This window comes from Lolium perenne, chromosome 1, assembly GCF_019359855.2.
Source record: "Lolium perenne isolate Kyuss_39 chromosome 1, Kyuss_2.0, whole genome shotgun sequence".
Lineage (NCBI taxonomy): Eukaryota > Viridiplantae > Streptophyta > Magnoliopsida > Poales > Poaceae > Lolium > Lolium perenne.
The window spans coordinates 40,798,057-40,815,095 of NC_067244.2; the positions used below are offsets into that span (position 1 = coordinate 40,798,057).

The following is a 17,039-nucleotide window of genomic DNA, read 5'->3' on the forward strand; positions in this document are numbered from 1 at the left end:
GCGAGATCGTGGCAAGGTGGAGGCGGCGGCCTTCGTCATCACTCATCACAGATCGGCCGGATGAAGAAAGAGAGCGCGAGAAGAGAGTACGCCGACCTGCGGCAGCCCATGTTCCAGCGCGATGATGGCGGAGGAAACAATGATGGTGATTGATTTGGTGTTGGAGCCGAAGGCATAGAGGGTTGCGTGGGATATGGGCTTGGCCCATTTCCAAGCGTGCGGGGCGACGACGAGGACGACGAAAACGTTTGACGTATTGACATGCTGGCCAGAATAAGGAACACCTTCGTTCTTTTTAAGTAGTGTAGATAATGGGCTAGAACATGCGAAACAGTTATCTTTACTATTAAATGGGAGTTGGTCGTTTGACACTCAGCGCACTTTGGTGGTCGTCATTGGAGCCATCTTGTCCATCCAATCTTCTTCGACGAAAATCCACCGTACGATTGTGTGCCCACCCCCGCTCGCGGAAATCTCTCCCTCGACCCACCAAACCCCTCCATATCGTACTCCACCCATATCAATTGCTCCCCCTCACGATCCAATCTCGCCGGCGCCGCCTCTGACAGCCACTTCCCCGGCCATCGGCCATCCCCTCCCACCGCCAGCCAGGCCTGCGAATCCGAGGCGTCTCTCTCCGCTTCCCCTCCTCCTGATTACCTTCCCACCTCGCCCCTGATTTTGACCCTGACAACCTCCCCCTCGCAGGGTGCAGTAGCCACCTTCTTCGGCCACCGCCGGTGCCACGGGTAGAGCCCTCGCCTCCCACGCCCGACAGGTTCATGCATGCCTTCCTGAGTTCATGTTCTTCTGCGGTTCTGCCCTGTCGAGATTTTTGGCGCCGTGAACTCTGTCTGATTTGCAGGTGTAATTAAGGCTAGCCAGGCCCCGGAGGGTACTCATGGATCCGCCCAGCAGGTGTTTCTGAATTCTAATACATTTTAGACGTCCCAAACTTGCAGATTCCCCTGGGTCTTGGGGTTGGTTTAGAGCCACATATCTTGTTACGCTTCTTTGTTTGATTTCTTGGGTTTGCCAGCATCCATGAATTCACTTAGCTTTGAAAAACATTATTACTCTGAAGTTTGTCAATTGAGGCCACCATAGGATTTCCCCAATTCTCGTAGACCTACACCATTTGTCGGCTTAGTTTCATCCATAGTTTTGTGTCACAATCTAAGCCTGCTAGGACATCGACACCTTCGTTGTTATAGATTTTGAGAGGCGAGTATTTATTTGTATGGAGGGAGGAAATAGTTCCTGACGTTATGTATGATGTATTGTGATACTATACCCAGATTATCTTGCCCTGCTTATCTTGCAAACCATTTCCATGCAACTGATTTGATTATTTCTGCACGAACCTTGTTTTATCACCTTATAGTGTTCTGTGTGTGTGCTTACTAAAATTGGTGTCATACTATATTGTCTATCACCAAGTTGAGCCGTCCAATGATCTGCTCTTGTAAACTGTAAATGTGCCAATATCTTCCCTATGAAGCAATGGTATTGAATTTGCTTAGCAACAAATTAAATTGCTTATTTACTTTAGGATTATGCTTGTCGTATTGCAGGGTGGGGTTATCAAGAGGTGTGCAATTTAATCCTAGCGATAGTGATCTTCTATGGCAAAAATTGGGAATGGCCTGGCTAATTGCCATCCATTCATCAGCGAGTTTATTAAATCTGGTGATGAATATGGAGGATTCTTCTGCACCCACCCTCAAGATATGCCAGGTATTTTACTCTTTATGGAATGCAAGCTCTCTATTGTTTGATTGTACATGTCATTACTAACTAGCAATTGTACATCTGGCTGTAATTGTACATGTACGAAGACCCTCTAGATCAATAATCTTGGATTGGAGTCGAAGTATTTGTCCTGTTCACCTTCAAGAATAGTGATAGCAGCCCTTACAGAACTGACTGGGAATTACATCAATATCATATAAAAACACAATGGAGTCTATCAAAGTGGCAAAGGAAATCTCTCCACAAGCACGTCTTATTGATGCCCACACTACTTGAATCGTTGGATTCTTTTTGACCATGTAATCCACGCACGGCCTAGCCCTTTTTGTTCGACACCAACAGGCTGCAGCGCCTCTGCGACCTGCGCACTGGACCTCACACAGGATCAGCAGTGTGATCGATGCTTGCGCATGAACGTGGCTGGGCAGTCCAGGTTAGGGCGGGACGTATCACACAAGAGCACTATGTGCTTTCTTCTCTCTTCCCTCCAATCCGAGTACAGGTGTGTGCTTCCTCCAGCGACATGTTTGTTTCAGTTAGAACCTCTGTTAACCTCGGGTGCGTCCAACCTCTATAAATTCGTGTTCAATTTTGATTGTGAATTGTGTTAGGATTTTCACCTGGTTGGTATGCATCTCTAGAACTTCCGATGAAGAAGAGGAGGAGCATCCTATCTTGGGCATTCTATTTTAGTGTACGGACATTTGGCAGAAAAATTAATCACCAGGGTTATGATTACATTTCTGAATTTCTTATATTTATGTAGCTTTGGAATTTTCCTGCTGGTTGACAATATCTCAGCCACCATAGGATGTACACAATATCAAGTCTAATAGTCAGTGATGAAGAATTCAGGATTGTGTTATTATCTCTTGCTGTTCACGATAACATCCTCTACTGCAAGTAGTCCAGTCTATGTGCGTGTCCACCATGGTTGGTTACTACTAATTGCCTGATGATCAACCTTGATTTGGTAGTATATAACAGTAGATTTCTGGATTGTTTGGTATGGTGGGGAATGATGATCTAGACATTGTGTTCTGTCACTGGAGTTTTCTCCAGTGTACGTGCTGAAACTGTCCATGGAAAAGGGCATATCAAGTGTAAGATAATGTGGACACGACCCCTTTTTGTTGATCTCTCTTCAGATGACAACCGTTTTGTCTTCTCTGTCAGGTTACACAATGGTTACTTTTTACACCTTACCTTTGGATTAGGTAGAGCAATGGTAAGATAATGTGGCCATTTGGGTTATCCACTTGTTGGTGGTAAAACCAGGTGTGGTGTGACCTGCAGTGTTACTGGAATTAAGGTGCCCCTCCAAAGTGTTTTTCTTAACACTCACGACTTTTGACATGTATGTACGGAGGACTTTTGAACTGCAGTGTTTTGCTTAACACAGTTTGTCTGTGTAGGTTTCATCCATACTGTTAACCATAAAGATTACTCTTTAAATTTGTCTAGAGTCCTTTCTATCTTTACAAATATTTATTCTAATGATGCAATTCTTTTACTCTCACTAGGGTGTCGATCTACTTGCACGGAGGTGGTAAAATTCGTATCTTTGGTGGTGCAGCTGTGGGCAAAGCTATCCTTATCATGGAGTTGATCAACAACATTGCCAAGGATCATGGTTAGTATCATACAGAGCTTATTGGTCATGCAAAGTTATTTGTTGTGATTTATTTAGCCTATTTCTTTGTATTGTTTATGCCCTGTACTTTCTCTGTCTTTGCTGGTGTTGGAGAACATATTCGTGAGGGCAATGACTTATACAGTGAAATGATGATGGCAAGCAGGTAAATGATATATTTTATGGCAATTCTTATGTACTAGCACAAAGGCCCGTGCGTTGCCACGGGATAATGAAAAAAATTACCCACCGGCATAAATGTGTGCGGAACATAAGTAATATGGTTCCGTTTATATATGGATGAATATAAACTCTCTCCTTCTCAGATGTCAGGTCCCGCGGCCTCTTCTTCCACTCCACCCCCTTCATTTGCCCTTGGTTTAGCATTGTTATCTCCACCCCCTTCATTTTCCTTTGGTGTAGCATTGCCATCGCTTTAAAAGTTTGCCATCTCACGTAACCTGATAGAACATCGAATAGTGATGTCAAATTTTGTGATGTACTAACCAAATTTACGTAGGTTTAGTCCAGGGGCAAACCAATAGGAAGTATGCAGTCAAATTTGCACTGCTCCACCTTAGTACATCATTAATAAAAGTGGGGGAAAAAGAACGACATTAACTATGTTGCATTGGACAAATTTCTTGAAACATCAACAGATTTAAAATATCTGAGAGTTTCTGCAGAATCTTTCATAACAACGAACTAAACAATACTACCCCTCCGTCATGTTTTAGGTGTCCGAAGTGTAGTTGAAAACATTTTTTTATTTCCATCCTTCCTATTTCAAAAACGCGCCATCGGATCCCCGACTGATCGATCTTAGCCTCGCATTGATGGAGTCCTGCGCTTGCGCTAGCAGCCTCCCTCCGGTGGACTCCCACGGTGCAGCCTCGTGCCAGCGGGCGGCCTCCTGCCCTTGGAGCCGGCGACCGCTCGCGGGATATATCTAACCAAAATGAAAGTGCCATTTGTTTCCTCATAGGTTTTTTTAGGTATTGTTTCCTCATAGGTTTGTTGCAAGTTATATCCAACCAAAATGAAAGTGCCATTTTTACCACCTTAGGTTTGTCAGCTAGATATTGCATATCACCTGAGCGGTTGGACGCCGGCGACTGTACCATTTCACACTCCGTTTCTCCACGAGTTGCTGGCATGGGAAGGACAACGCGATCACAACCGATGTGCCACGGCCTCCACCATTCTCTACCCCTCTTGATTGGATGTCATTGTATTAAGCCCCTCGGTTTCTTGATTGATTCCTAGTGAGGGTAGGGTACATAATGCATTAGGATTAAGATTGAACTGAGAGGAGATATACTATATCTCTACATCTAATGTGTGAAAGGCAATGAAGAATTACATATACATACATCCGTACAATAGCCAAAATTATCAGTACAACTTGGTTTGGACAATCTTCATAACTGACCTGCAGGTCGAATCTGCCGACTGAATTTATTTTCAGATTAGCATTACACGATGAAGCACCAAACCAAATTAATGGGGGTGAATTCCTGAACTGATCTAGCGTCAGTACAATCAATCAATCTCAATAAACCAAGTGCATGGCTACCGAATGCTACTTTCACTATATAGGTCCAGACCAATTGGCACAAAGATGTAGACAAAGAAGTGCAGAAAAAATGGATCTGCGCATCACCTTCTTGCTTCCCAGGGCCTTTTAGAATTTGCTTTTGTTCCTAGACAAATTCTGAACCAATAAAGCATTACCGCGGTATTCCGTCCTCGCCGCTCGCTGTAGAACGCACGAGAGCGGCCACCAACACCACCCCTTGGCGTCCCCCGCCAACTCCCGTCCGGCCACACATAGGCATGCGCCGTCCCCTCGTGACCTAATCAGCAAAGGGAATCGACGCACAGACGCGTGAATAGACTGGGAATGGAGAGGCCCGCGTCGGGAACGACATGGCCTCGCCGCGGCGGTTCCTTGGCCGGCTCATGCCGAAGCTGCCATCGTCCCTGAAGCTGCCGCCAAAAACACACGACCCCCATGAAGCTGAAAAGAAGTAGAGAAGGAAGAGATATCATTCTGCAGTTACGTTCTTAACCTTCCCCGCAAATCTCCGCGCAATTAATGTCTGATATTCCTAACTTTTTGGAGAAATTGCATGGTGAGAGTTTACCTTTCCACGTAATATAATTTCCTTTCTTGTAATTCATGTTTCCCTGATGGCGTGTAATGGTGTGTAATTCCTGAAATTATGGTGATTGTATTCTTGTAGTTCTTATTTCCTGAAATTCATGGTAGACAACATTTATGATGCGGTAATTGCTTGATGCATTATTTGATGGTGCGGTGGGAGGGTAAAATGGTCAGATGAAAATTATGTAGGACGAAGGCTTCGACCGGAGGAAACAGAACCAGTTCCTCCTTTTTATATAGTAGAGATTAAGGGAATTTTCCTCGCATGGCAGTTTTTTTTGCAGAGTGAGAGCAAGTGTGCTCTTGTTACGGGCAAATGAATGTGCCCCCTGGTGCCCGTGCTCATGTTGGACTCGCTGGTTTGACTATCGCTGAGCATTTCCATGATGCCCAAGGACAGGAAAGGATGTGCTTCTCTTCATTCATAACATTTTCCATTTCGATCAGTTAAGCTCTCAAGCCCCTTATGCCATCTCATGCATGGAATTTACTAGCACTGATACATTTGGTAGTTGCCGCACAATTGACACATGCCAAAAATATGCTCAGCTTTCTGCTCTAAATGTTTTATAATTAGCAGAAAATATGGGCATTGCGTAATTTATGCCTAAAAAGCTGCATGTCTGATTCTTCTATTTCAGGCAAACTCTGAGTTGTCCGCTCTGCTTGGACATGTATCCATCTGTGTGGAACCTATGCAATCATGCATCTTTAAAGTGCAAAAGAGTAACAACCCCTAATGAAATAATCATTTATGTTAGTCAAAATTTAAAATCTTGGGTGAGATTGCAGCTAAGTGTTGCAAATAGGATGGTGCTTAGTAATTTGAGTTGTGACTCATTATATCCTTGCTACTGTCAACATATAAACAAATGCATGGTTGTTTCATAACAGTGAGGAGGTAATTGTTTCGATCCATTAATGCACAGATGCCACTTTTCTTCCATGTTTATTAGGAATATATCTTTCTCAAGAGAAGTTTTTTTTTCCACGGATAGAAAGGATACTAATTTCAGTAATATACTTTTAGCTAATCTCAGTGTTTTTTTTTGGGTCATAGGGAAGATGTCACATGTCAAAGGTAGTGCACAACAAGGATGAAGGAGTAAGGCTACATTTTATTTTACTCCATGGTGTAATAGAGAAGACACACCAAACAGAGTGAAGAAAATAAAGGGCATGTCTGATTGATAAAGAGAGTACTACATTGACAAAATAGAAAATTTCAAAGATGCACATTTTCCATAGCAAAGCAAGGGCGTTACCAAGATCCCAGTAGATCCAATTCTAATGGCATATTTAATCTGCTTCTACTACTGCTTTGTGATATGTTGGTCATTTCACTTTAGAAGATGATTTTGAAAGGAATGCATGTCTCTTGAGTTTTCATGTTTTATCTTCGCAAACGGGGGAAGGAAAAAAATTGTTGGGACCGTAGCAACGCACGGGCATTCAACTAGTTGCTAACGAAATGTCAGATTGAGAAAAAAAATACATGAAGCTATTATTATAAAAGAAATCATCACATGTTTGAAATAATATAGGAAAAAATGGGCTAGAACATGCAAAACAATTATTGCTAACGAAATGTCAGATTGAGAAAAAAAATACATGAAGCTATTATTATAAAAAAATTCATCACATGTTTGAAATAATATAGGAAAAAAACGCTAGAAGGAGGGCTCGAACCTCCGACCTTGTGGTTAACAGCCACACGCTCTAGCCAACTGAGCTATTCCAGCTGTGTTGACTGAATATCTCAAACAGCCTAATTGATGTAGAGCCGACAAGCTCCACGTCTTCCTATTTTCCCAGTGTTTGGATGGATGCATGCCCCCAATCCCAACCAACGATGTAACTTTGTGACGACTAATAAAGGTTCCGTTTCAGTGTTCCACTGTGACCAAGGCAGATTTTCGCAGTCCATGGTCATGAGTGAGTTTTAACGTGACGCTTTAGGCGGTCGATATCCATTATGCGGCATAGGTGTTACATCCCGTATACAACTTAATCGCACACCGCTTTTAGCAATGGCTCGTAACGCGGCATCTCTTCCACTACCAGCACCTTTTACCATAACTTCTACTCATTGCAAACCTACTGTAAGTTTCTGATCATTCTTTCAATTTTTCATTACCTAAACCCCACACTCAGCACTCCGTTGTTCTTTCGAATTTTTTTTGTGGGTAAAACCAGATATTTATTAGGCAACATGGATTACAGTAGGTTCAGACAACAGTTCCTGCATAACAACATCAGGTCCTGAGCTTAACCAGCACATAGTTCTCTTCTCTGTTCTTACCCAATTGGCAAGACAGCGGCTAAGCCTTACTTGCTTTCGATCTACTTTTATAATTTTGCACTCACAATTACCAAAAAACAGTAGTAACTTAATCTCAGAGATAATAATATGGATATATGAGGACCGATCCTGAGCTCTGTCACAAACCGCCGCAACCAGTTGACCACAGTCTGATTCAATAACGACAGGGAGCTGACTGTTGTTCTTTCGAATTTTGGCTAGCAAAATTTCATGCGTATTCAGAATATTCTTTCGAACCGATGGTATAGAATCAGGGTTGCAGCTACTCAACTGACGTTCGAGGCAACAGATTCCTGTAAAGCACAGCCTACAAATTCAAATTATGATCATACGAGTAGCAACAAGAATTTCTACATCAGCAACCTGGCTTTTATGTGTACTACTACAGTCTACAGACCACAAAGAACTCTCTCGGTCTCACATCTCCATGGCGTCCCGACCCATGTCCTGCAAGTCCTCCTCGGTCAGGAGGGTCTTCTGCCCGCCGCTCCCAGCCTTGTCGTATGGCTGGGCCATCCTGCGGAGGAACTGTTACAAAACAGTTGCAAGTTTGTTTTTTTAGAACCAAACAGATGTCGAAAAAAAAAAGTTAGAACATTCTATAGAAACTCCGGCACTGAAGAAAAGGAATGGCTAGATGCTGACAAAAGGCTACATTCATGACAAGTTGCATCGCAAGCACGCCAGAACCAAGATCGCTACCTCTTTTAAAAGAATTCGCATTGCAGTGTACCAAAACAGTTGCAAGTAGAGTAACACTATGGGGAAATACCTCACGGGCAGTATGCAGAGCCATATCGGTGCTCAGATTTAGGTGCGCATCGTGCAGGTGTGACAGTATCCACCCCGGCAGTTTGGACCGTTTGTCATGCCGACTGTATCTATGAGTCACAAATTTCATGAAACTAAGCAGCGGAGTAAGGTGACAAACAAGGCAAGGAAATAGGCAGAACAACTTCTATTGCGTGTTGCCAGAATTAAAATTGTAAACCAGATATACAGAACTTATTTAAGTTTCATGAGGATTATATGTTTGATATATGGTGCACCCAAGCCCAGAGCACCTACACAACCAGTTCTATTTGCCACACTACACTAGACTGAAACTACATTTCTCCCTCAAAAAAAAAAAAAAAACTACATTTCTTAGTTGGAAAGCCTAATTTTATGCAGCATGTATAACTCCAAGCGCATTTCATTAAATCAAAGTAATAAACTAAGCAGCTTATTGCTAGTTGATCACCAGTGCATCACATGTTCCATGCGACAAACATTGAACATGTTATTTCATCAATATGCAGATCAAAAATTTATTTGGCCCATCTAAAGGGAACAAGGTTTGAGTTTCCTTCTCAAGCATGCAACAGTTATCAACCACATCACATCCAACTATATATCAGGATTTCCTGATGATCCTCTAAGCCCTCTAACAATCTTACTTTCACGTCAAGGTAGTATCAAATACCTTTTGTCAGCAAATATCATCATTCCATAATCTGCTTTTGAGCGGATCACACGACCAACACATTGAGCAGCTTGCCTCTGACATTAACAGAATTTCAAAATGTCAAAAAACTTTGTTACGAGATCTTTAGGATACATAAAATCTATTGATCAATGGGCTCTTCTCCCTTGTGAGCGAAGTAGAATTAGTACCAATGCGTCAAATGTCAGGAAATCACCCTCCTGTATCTGAAAAGTTTCTCTTAGATACTCCAACCTAGCACGCAATATCCTGCCCAGACATACGACACGTATAAAACAAAACTATTAGAAAGTAGTCATCACAGGCCAGAACATATGATGAATCACTCATGGGCAAAAAAAAAAAAACTACAAAAATAATGCCATCTTTTAGGCCAAGGGCGAGGGTGCACAAAATTAAATATAAATGTATAAAAGTACAGTGGGTCCTTACTTGCTGAGTGTGTACTGGAACGGAACACCGAACATAATCACAAGTCTGCCGTAGTGTCGATCAAAATCAATACCTTCAGCAACTTTGCCCCTGAACATATCATTATTGTTAGCCAGAGTGAACCATTGTTACGATAATTTATTATTATGCATGTACATCGTATGTAGTCATGACCACTCATTAGGGCATGTACAATGGTGATATCTTAGCAGTGCCACGTAGGATAAACGATGATGTGGAGGAAAGAGAAAGATGAAAAAAGACTTTTCCTTCTCTTAGCTAAGAGATGATCTCTTAGCACAATTTCTCTCACCACAAATTTAGGATGTCTCGTTACTAAAGATAAGACTAAAAAATAACTCATTGTACATCATATTTTATTGTTATATCTAGATTACGTGGCAGGGTTAAGATAAGACAACCTTATCAACCATTGCACATGCCCTTATTTAGCACTCCCTCCATTCCGTATTAGTCATCGCTGATTGTACTAAATCAGTGACAACTAATATGAAACGGAGAGATATTAAATAAAAGTAGCCAATCTGCAATAACTACATTTCAGCATCTGTAACATGATATGGTAGATCATAGTGCCAAATGAATATTACTTACCATATCCTATTGATCACAAGAAAGCAAGCTAATAATGAAAGACTTTTTGATTCACAGATTCCAAGAACACAGGAATAGGAAAGATTACAGGATTGTAAAGGACTAAAGGCATGCACACTTGAATATTATGTGATTGATTTGCACCTAAGTTTGTTTGATTGCACTACAGAAAAAAAAAACGAAAGATTCTTTCTAAGATGTTTAGTTAATTGAAATTTTCCTAGAAATGTAGTGCAATGGAATCTCTAGGAAAAGTCCCCATGAGATACAATCCTACAAATCAAGCAACAGCTGAAGGAAAAAAATCCTTAAGAATTCCAACCCTCTAAAATTCCAATGAAAATCCTTTGAATCAAAGACTCGCAGTCGCAGCGAAAAGTGTTTCACATGCAAGAGACCATCCTTTTTACACATGAACACAGATGTTGGTGTATGTTTGGCTAAATGGTGACAGTTTGATTGATCTGGAATCTGGCAGATGGCAGCTGACTTGGTAACAAACTGAAAGTGAGCTACCATCCCTACTAAATTCTCTAGGCAGTTTTTGCTATAGTTGGTACAGAAACTACCATTGATCAAACTATAATATTAAACCATCACTAATATAGTGATAATCACTTTGATCGATGTCAAAAAACAAAAGTGGATTATATGCTGTAACAGTTTCAAGAGATCATATCATCTGTTCAGCAGTATACTGATAGTGTATTTTGAAGTTTGGTCTTAGACAATTAAGAGAACAAACCTGGCAACTGAGAAGAAGACTGCACCTCTTCCACAATCACAGGCTTTTCTGTAATTATCCAGGGCCAATGTTGTCTCAACAACATCTGGTGTTTCAATGAATACCAGCTTGTGTTGCATAATGTCCTGCACAATAACACCATGAGATGTTCATTCTTATGGGACTAATGCATTATACTTGTCCTGACAACATGAGGCAACTACAGAATCATACAAGAGGAAGAAGAAATGGATGCTGAAGAAATGCATGCACACCTGAATACAAGAGGAAGGGGATAATATTTTACTAAAGTTTCATCTCTTCTACTAGAAGTTTAGAAGACACACAGCCAAATTGCATATATGACTGTCTGGTGGGTAGTTGGGTACTACCTATCCAACTTCATATACATGTTAGTGACCGTAAAAACACATATAGTATCTATATAAGTAGTCGATACTCTTTAATATATACAGGTGCATGGAGGACCCTGCATGGCATATCACGAAAATATGACACTAGAAGGATTAGACGGTAGACAATATTTAATTTAATATCTTATTATTATAACTGATACTGTTCCAGAAGATCCAGTCTAGTTGTCTAATTGAAATGGTTGATTTAAAAATTTGGTTAACTCATGAACGCTTATACGACTAGATTTATTGCAAGAATTTGGTAAGATATTTTTACATGTAATGAAACTCTAGACATATCTATACCAGAATATAATGTACTGGTGAGGGAAATAACCTGTAAAATTCCCATGTCGTTCCAACTGTTGACAATGCCATCCATATAGGAGTAACTGACAAAGAAACAGACTATGCCATCTGGAACAGCAGAAGCCATTTCCAGCAAGAGGCGGCCATAATTCCTCACGACACCAGGATCACTGCGCATGTCAAACTTCGTACTCACGGGTAGCTGATCACTGAAAATGATGGAATGGTTGAAGTTATACAACAAGATTCACAACAGCACCAGTAAAACAGGAATTTTCAGAACTAAACCTGTCACATAAACTTAGCACTAGCCTCCTGTTCTTTTACTAGGATAAAAAGCATCTAATATGTATGTTTCCAATTATTCAAATTTGAAATATGAAGATCGAATGGATCCAGATCATACCTTCCTCGTGTCAATACCATGGGGCATATGCAATCCCTTGTTAAGGACATTGTGAAGCTCCTGCTTATAACAGGATTAAAATTTAAAAGGCGAGGGTAGAGATCGATTGGGCTGAGAGTTCCTGAAGTGATGACGACAGTTTGGAAACGATCGAAAACGGGCTGTATTGCGAGTGAAGCGTCATGGCAACTGAGCTGCAACACATACAACCTCATTAGCACATCACCAATGCAGTTTCGTAGCAATCGCATTACAATCTTATAGGGTTGGCTGGATACCTGAATCACAGGATCGCGAACGTTAGGCATTCTATCATCATAGGGTTCAATTATTATAGAAAATCCCCGTGTATAAGTTCCGATCAATGTGGCGAAGTCACAGATGGTCTGGATGTGCATGAATTCATCTGTATCGGTTATCTCCAAGGTAAGCAAGAGAGACTGTAAGCGGTCATAACAAAACCTCAGCATTCTCTGGTCAATTCCAGCCTGGGAATGTATTGAAGCAACAAAGGAAACAGGCATCTCGTTCTCAACATTCTCCGTTTCCAGGCGGCCATCTAAGAACCTCACAAGTCTCCGCAGGACAGCGAGAAAATGCTCAGCCCTCCTGATGTTTCCAGGCACAGCCTCCTTCAGGATGTCATCAGGCAAGGATGGGTTTGCAAGCCAAGCATCCGATACTTCATCACAAGAAACAAAATTTTATAAGCTCTCCCGGTAAGGCCATAATTAACAACGCAATCAGAGGGGGAGGTGAGGGAAAGAAAACTCACTTGGCAGATTTCCCCTCTGTGCCAATCCATCCACAAGTCGATTGTATTCAGCACGGAGCCTATTGGCATCGGTGGCCTTGAACCTTCCTACCAAACAGAGCAATTAGTGGGCAACCTTTACCTATCCATCTAAACATTTGACGAATTTAATTCTTAAAGGAAAATAGCCTGAAAAGATCCAGTTTTTCACTTCTTCGATGCTCAGTACCTATCAATCTCTTGATTGATGCGCCGCAGGTTTCGCTCGGCGCCTTCGAGCGTCTGCTTGCGGATGCTGACGCTGAGCGCCTCGATGCAGACGTTGTCGATGTTGTGCGCCTCATCGAACACGACCACGCACTCCTTCTGCATCTCCCTGGACACGATGCTGGCCACCTTGGGGTCGAGCAGATATTGGTAGCTGTAGACCACCACATTGGCGTACTTGACCATCTGCCTGGCGAGGTAGTAGGGGCATATCCGGCGCTCGCGGCCGAGCGAGCGGAGGTCGGCGAGGGTGTAGACCCCGGGCGGCATGAAGGAGGCGAGGTCGCCGGCGGCAGCGGCGCGGTCGAATGTCTCGAAGTACTCGCAGAGCGGGGTGGACTCCGGGTCGGATGCGGCCTTCTCCCGGACCCAGGACGCGGTGAGGCGGCGGCAGGCGGTGTCGACGGAGTCGCGCGCGGCGGAGGCGGACGCCTGCGGGTGGACGCAGAGGTTCTTGCGGGAGGAGAGGCCGAGCGCGAGGAGGGAGCGCGCGGCGGCGGGCGGGAGGTGGGAGAAGAGGAGGCGGAGCTCGGAGAGGGTCTTCTCCATCTCGTGGACGGTGCGGGTGCAGTAGAGGAGGCGGAGCGGGCGGGAGGGGTTGGCGAGGGAGTAGGAGGTGATGAGGGAGATGAGCGCCGCCGTCTTGCCCGTGCCCGTCGGCATCTCCAGCAGCGCGTGGCCGCGCGCGTCCAGGGCGCGCTTCAGCTCCCCCATGTACGCGTGCTGCTCCGGGTAGATCGCCGCGTACGGGAAGTGCACCGTCAGGCCATCCAGATCGAACCGCATCGCGGCGGCAACGATCGGGCGGCGAGGGATTGGGAGTCGCCGGTGCCGGTGACGGTGCTGCCGCCGCCGCTTCCGCCGGGAGTAGTGAGCTCGGGAGGTGTTCGGTGGAATTCCTCAGGGCTGCTTGGAGCTAAGTAGGCCGAGAAACTCCACGGGCCAGCCTGGACTGGGCTGACAATGGGCCCATATCCGAGTGGCAATCTCTATACACCTGATACGCTGTCACAGTCTGCTAATAAAAAATGTTAGGCTGTCACACAGACCAGGCCTAAAACCCTCCAATTCTCCTAAAATAAAATCTAAAACCATCAATGAAACAGAAAAAAGTATATGTTACTCCCTCCGATCCGTGTCGCTGATTTAGTATGGATATAAGGAAGTAGGTATATCTTTTGGGGTAAGCATACCTAAATGGAGTAGTTGCTTTTTATGATCTTTTTCTTTTAGGGAACAACAAAGCTCTGCTGGTTTTTTTGAAATGGATTTTTAGGTTTTATGATATTACAAAGGTAAGCTGCTACTTATAGAGAAAATTATAAGATGGAATCAACCCATGTCTTGCAAATGCACATATCTCTTAGCCTTATGGAACCACCCCATGTTATGATCATCTCACTGTCGTTTATTGAAAACATTCTAGAGTGTCGTTATTTTCGAGTGTTTATTGTTTAGGGAGCGTTCTAAGGTGAAAGGTTGATATGTTGAATTTTCAGCGGTATAGTGGTGAAAGGCCATGAGCGCATAGTGGTGCTTCCAGATATAGTGTGTCTCATCAGCATTTGGTACAATTCATCTACGTACCTAAATATATATACTTAGTGCTCACTAAGACAATGCATTTGCCTGAACATAGTGAGCTCACTAAGGCAATGCATTCTACCTAAACTGGCTAAACATACTAAGTTGTCTAAGATAACGACCTGAAGTCCTGAACATACTGAGCTATATATGAGACAGAGCATTTACCTGAAAATACTAGCTCGCTGTTACAATATATCTCCGAGAAAAACTTGCGCGACATGGCACAATATATGTGGAAGTATACTATATACTAGCTTCAACATGTGTACCGTGTTGCATTGTTTGGGCCATCCCGTCCAAGACACAAATAAAAGTTCCTTGTCATTGTCACTTGCATGTCTATAAAAAGAAAAATTACACTGGTGCGCTACAAGAAAATCAGACAAGTCTTCATAAGGCAATATCTTGCACAGGTGAAGCCGGGAAGATTTAGTCCAATTCTGCTGGATATCTCACAATACCCTTCTATAACCTTCAGTTGCTTATTTTGAAATGAACAGAGGTCGACCAAACTTTCATGACTGCGACGTCTAGTGTTCTGTGTTTAAGTCTGTGACACAAAGCCACGCATTTGCAAAAACTCATAAGACTCTATTAATCATTTTAGTATCAAGTACATAAGACCCTATTATGTTGTGTATTGGCCATATAGGAAACGTAATGAATTGCACAAATTGTTTTGAGAGTCATGACAAATATACTATGTATGCAAACAAGGTTAAAACTAAGGAGAGAAATTAAACACAATGAAATATCATATATTAGTCGCAGGAGATGCAATCAGACCCACCCGGCTGATTTTGAATTTTCATTAATTTCCATTTACCATGTGACTCATCAGCAAACATTCATTTCTATTAGAGAAATCTTAATTACCTAGTGAAGATATTACAAAGATCAAACGTAGTGGATCATTCCTCTTGATCATGTCCGACAATCCATGCCGGGAAGATAGGTGGCCATGGCATCATGATGGGGTCTACTCGTACCCGGCTAGCACGGACACCTCTAGTTCTTTGATGGACTTTCTCAACTACCCTTTTCTTGAGATGAACATAGAAGACAATGCCCCCCGCTACATGATCCAAGAATACAAACTCGGCATTATCCCCAACTGCAACAAGCCAAATAAAATCATCATCTCCTAACACCCAGCTTTCACCCGCAACGCGTGCACATGCCTCTCGTATGCAAAATGTGTCCAACAGCAGCCAGCCACTGTTGTCGCCCGTCATCTGATGGAGCCACACACTAAGTTGAAATCCATCTGCGTAGATAAGATGGAGCCCAGAATTCTTTACACATGATAGAATGTAGTTGTACCGCACCCCGGTCGGGAGCTCGAGGGTGAAGAAGCTCGGAGCAGCCAAATCTAGACCCAGTGTGTACCCAAGGGTGGTCACCATGAAGACCTTGCCATGGACGGGCGGTAGCATATCTATGACAAAGGTTGTGGCATATTGTGGCGCTAAAACAGTCTCGGTGATGGCAGAGACGCTCCATCCGCCCGTACCGAGGACATACACCTCCGCGTAGACTTTTCGGCCGACCTTACAAAGGTGCACCAAGGTGATATCATCGCGGCTACCATCCTCAGGTAGGAAAATCTCAGTGAACATCGTGTCACCGTAAAGGCTTGGCAGCGGAGCCGGTGGGAGGGCAACAATAGACTCCTCTGCATGCAGAGGCGCTACGAGGGAGTACTTGTATGCGCCGCCTTCGTGGATCCCGGAGATGAGGCGGCCGTTCCAACAATGGTAGATCTGCGTGCATCCGGGAAAGAAGGCGTTGTCGCTATCGAATGAGACCGCACGCTGCAAGAGGGCAGCGAGCTCTGGAGGCTGCAGCAGCGGCACGAACTCGTACCAACCATACTGGCTGATATAAAAGCCGAGGAGGCGGGGCGTGTGGCGGCTGTGGAAACGACGGAGGAAGGCCGAGTTGGAGGCCTGGAGGAGCCACCGCTTGGAGACGAGGGCGGCGCGGAGGAGGCTGACCCGAGACGAAGGAGGATCTCGCAGAGGAGGTCGTCGTTGCCCAGCACCGATGCCGCTGTTGCGGCCGCGGCCGCCGGAGCCGGTCGATCTGCTTCCATGGTTTTGGCCAATCGAAACTGGACTAGGACACGAGATGGTATATGGCGGCGGTGAGTGGGCGGTCCAAGTCAG

The 17,039-nt window shown here is 43.7% G+C and overlaps 1 protein-coding gene, 1 long non-coding RNA gene, 1 other non-coding gene and 1 pseudogene across 8 annotated transcripts; 1 reads left to right on the forward strand and 3 right to left on the reverse strand.

Moving 5' to 3' along the window:
* The first annotated feature begins 515 nt into the window (after nucleotides 1-515).
* Nucleotides 516-6,916, forward strand: LOC127347506 (uncharacterized). 6 transcript variants are annotated; one of them, XR_011753577.1, is made up of 7 exons: nucleotides 516-629; nucleotides 709-918; nucleotides 1,575-1,737; nucleotides 1,839-2,254; nucleotides 3,276-3,385; nucleotides 5,825-5,998; nucleotides 6,613-6,916. It is a non-coding gene; the product is annotated as an uncharacterized lncRNA (long non-coding RNA). The 6 variants fall into 6 exon arrangements; XR_011753580.1 differs by having other exon boundaries at nucleotides 521-778; nucleotides 866-918; XR_007879634.2 differs by having other exon boundaries at nucleotides 521-918; nucleotides 1,839-3,109.
* A 304-nt stretch (nucleotides 6,917-7,220) lies between these two features.
* On the reverse strand, nucleotides 7,221-7,294 carry TRNAN-GUU (transfer RNA asparagine (anticodon GUU)). Its single transcript has one exon. It is a non-coding gene; the product is annotated as a tRNA-Asn (tRNA).
* A 796-nt stretch (nucleotides 7,295-8,090) lies between these two features.
* LOC127347519 (general transcription and DNA repair factor IIH helicase subunit XPD) lies at nucleotides 8,091-14,177 on the reverse strand. The gene is made up of 11 exons (XM_051373700.2): nucleotides 13,247-14,177; nucleotides 13,039-13,121; nucleotides 12,542-12,945; nucleotides 12,264-12,457; nucleotides 11,886-12,066; nucleotides 11,154-11,278; nucleotides 9,794-9,883; nucleotides 9,532-9,610; nucleotides 9,341-9,417; nucleotides 8,648-8,756; nucleotides 8,091-8,403 (listed from the first exon to the last, which is right to left on the reverse strand). The coding sequence occupies exons 1-11, from the start codon at nucleotides 14,068-14,070 to the stop codon at nucleotides 8,293-8,295; spliced, it is 2,277 nt and encodes a 758-aa protein (XP_051229660.1). The 5' UTR covers nucleotides 14,071-14,177; the 3' UTR covers nucleotides 8,091-8,292.
* A 1,605-nt stretch (nucleotides 14,178-15,782) lies between these two features.
* Nucleotides 15,783-16,966, reverse strand: LOC127334730 (uncharacterized; annotated as a pseudogene).
* Nucleotides 16,967-17,039: the final 73 nt, after the last annotated feature.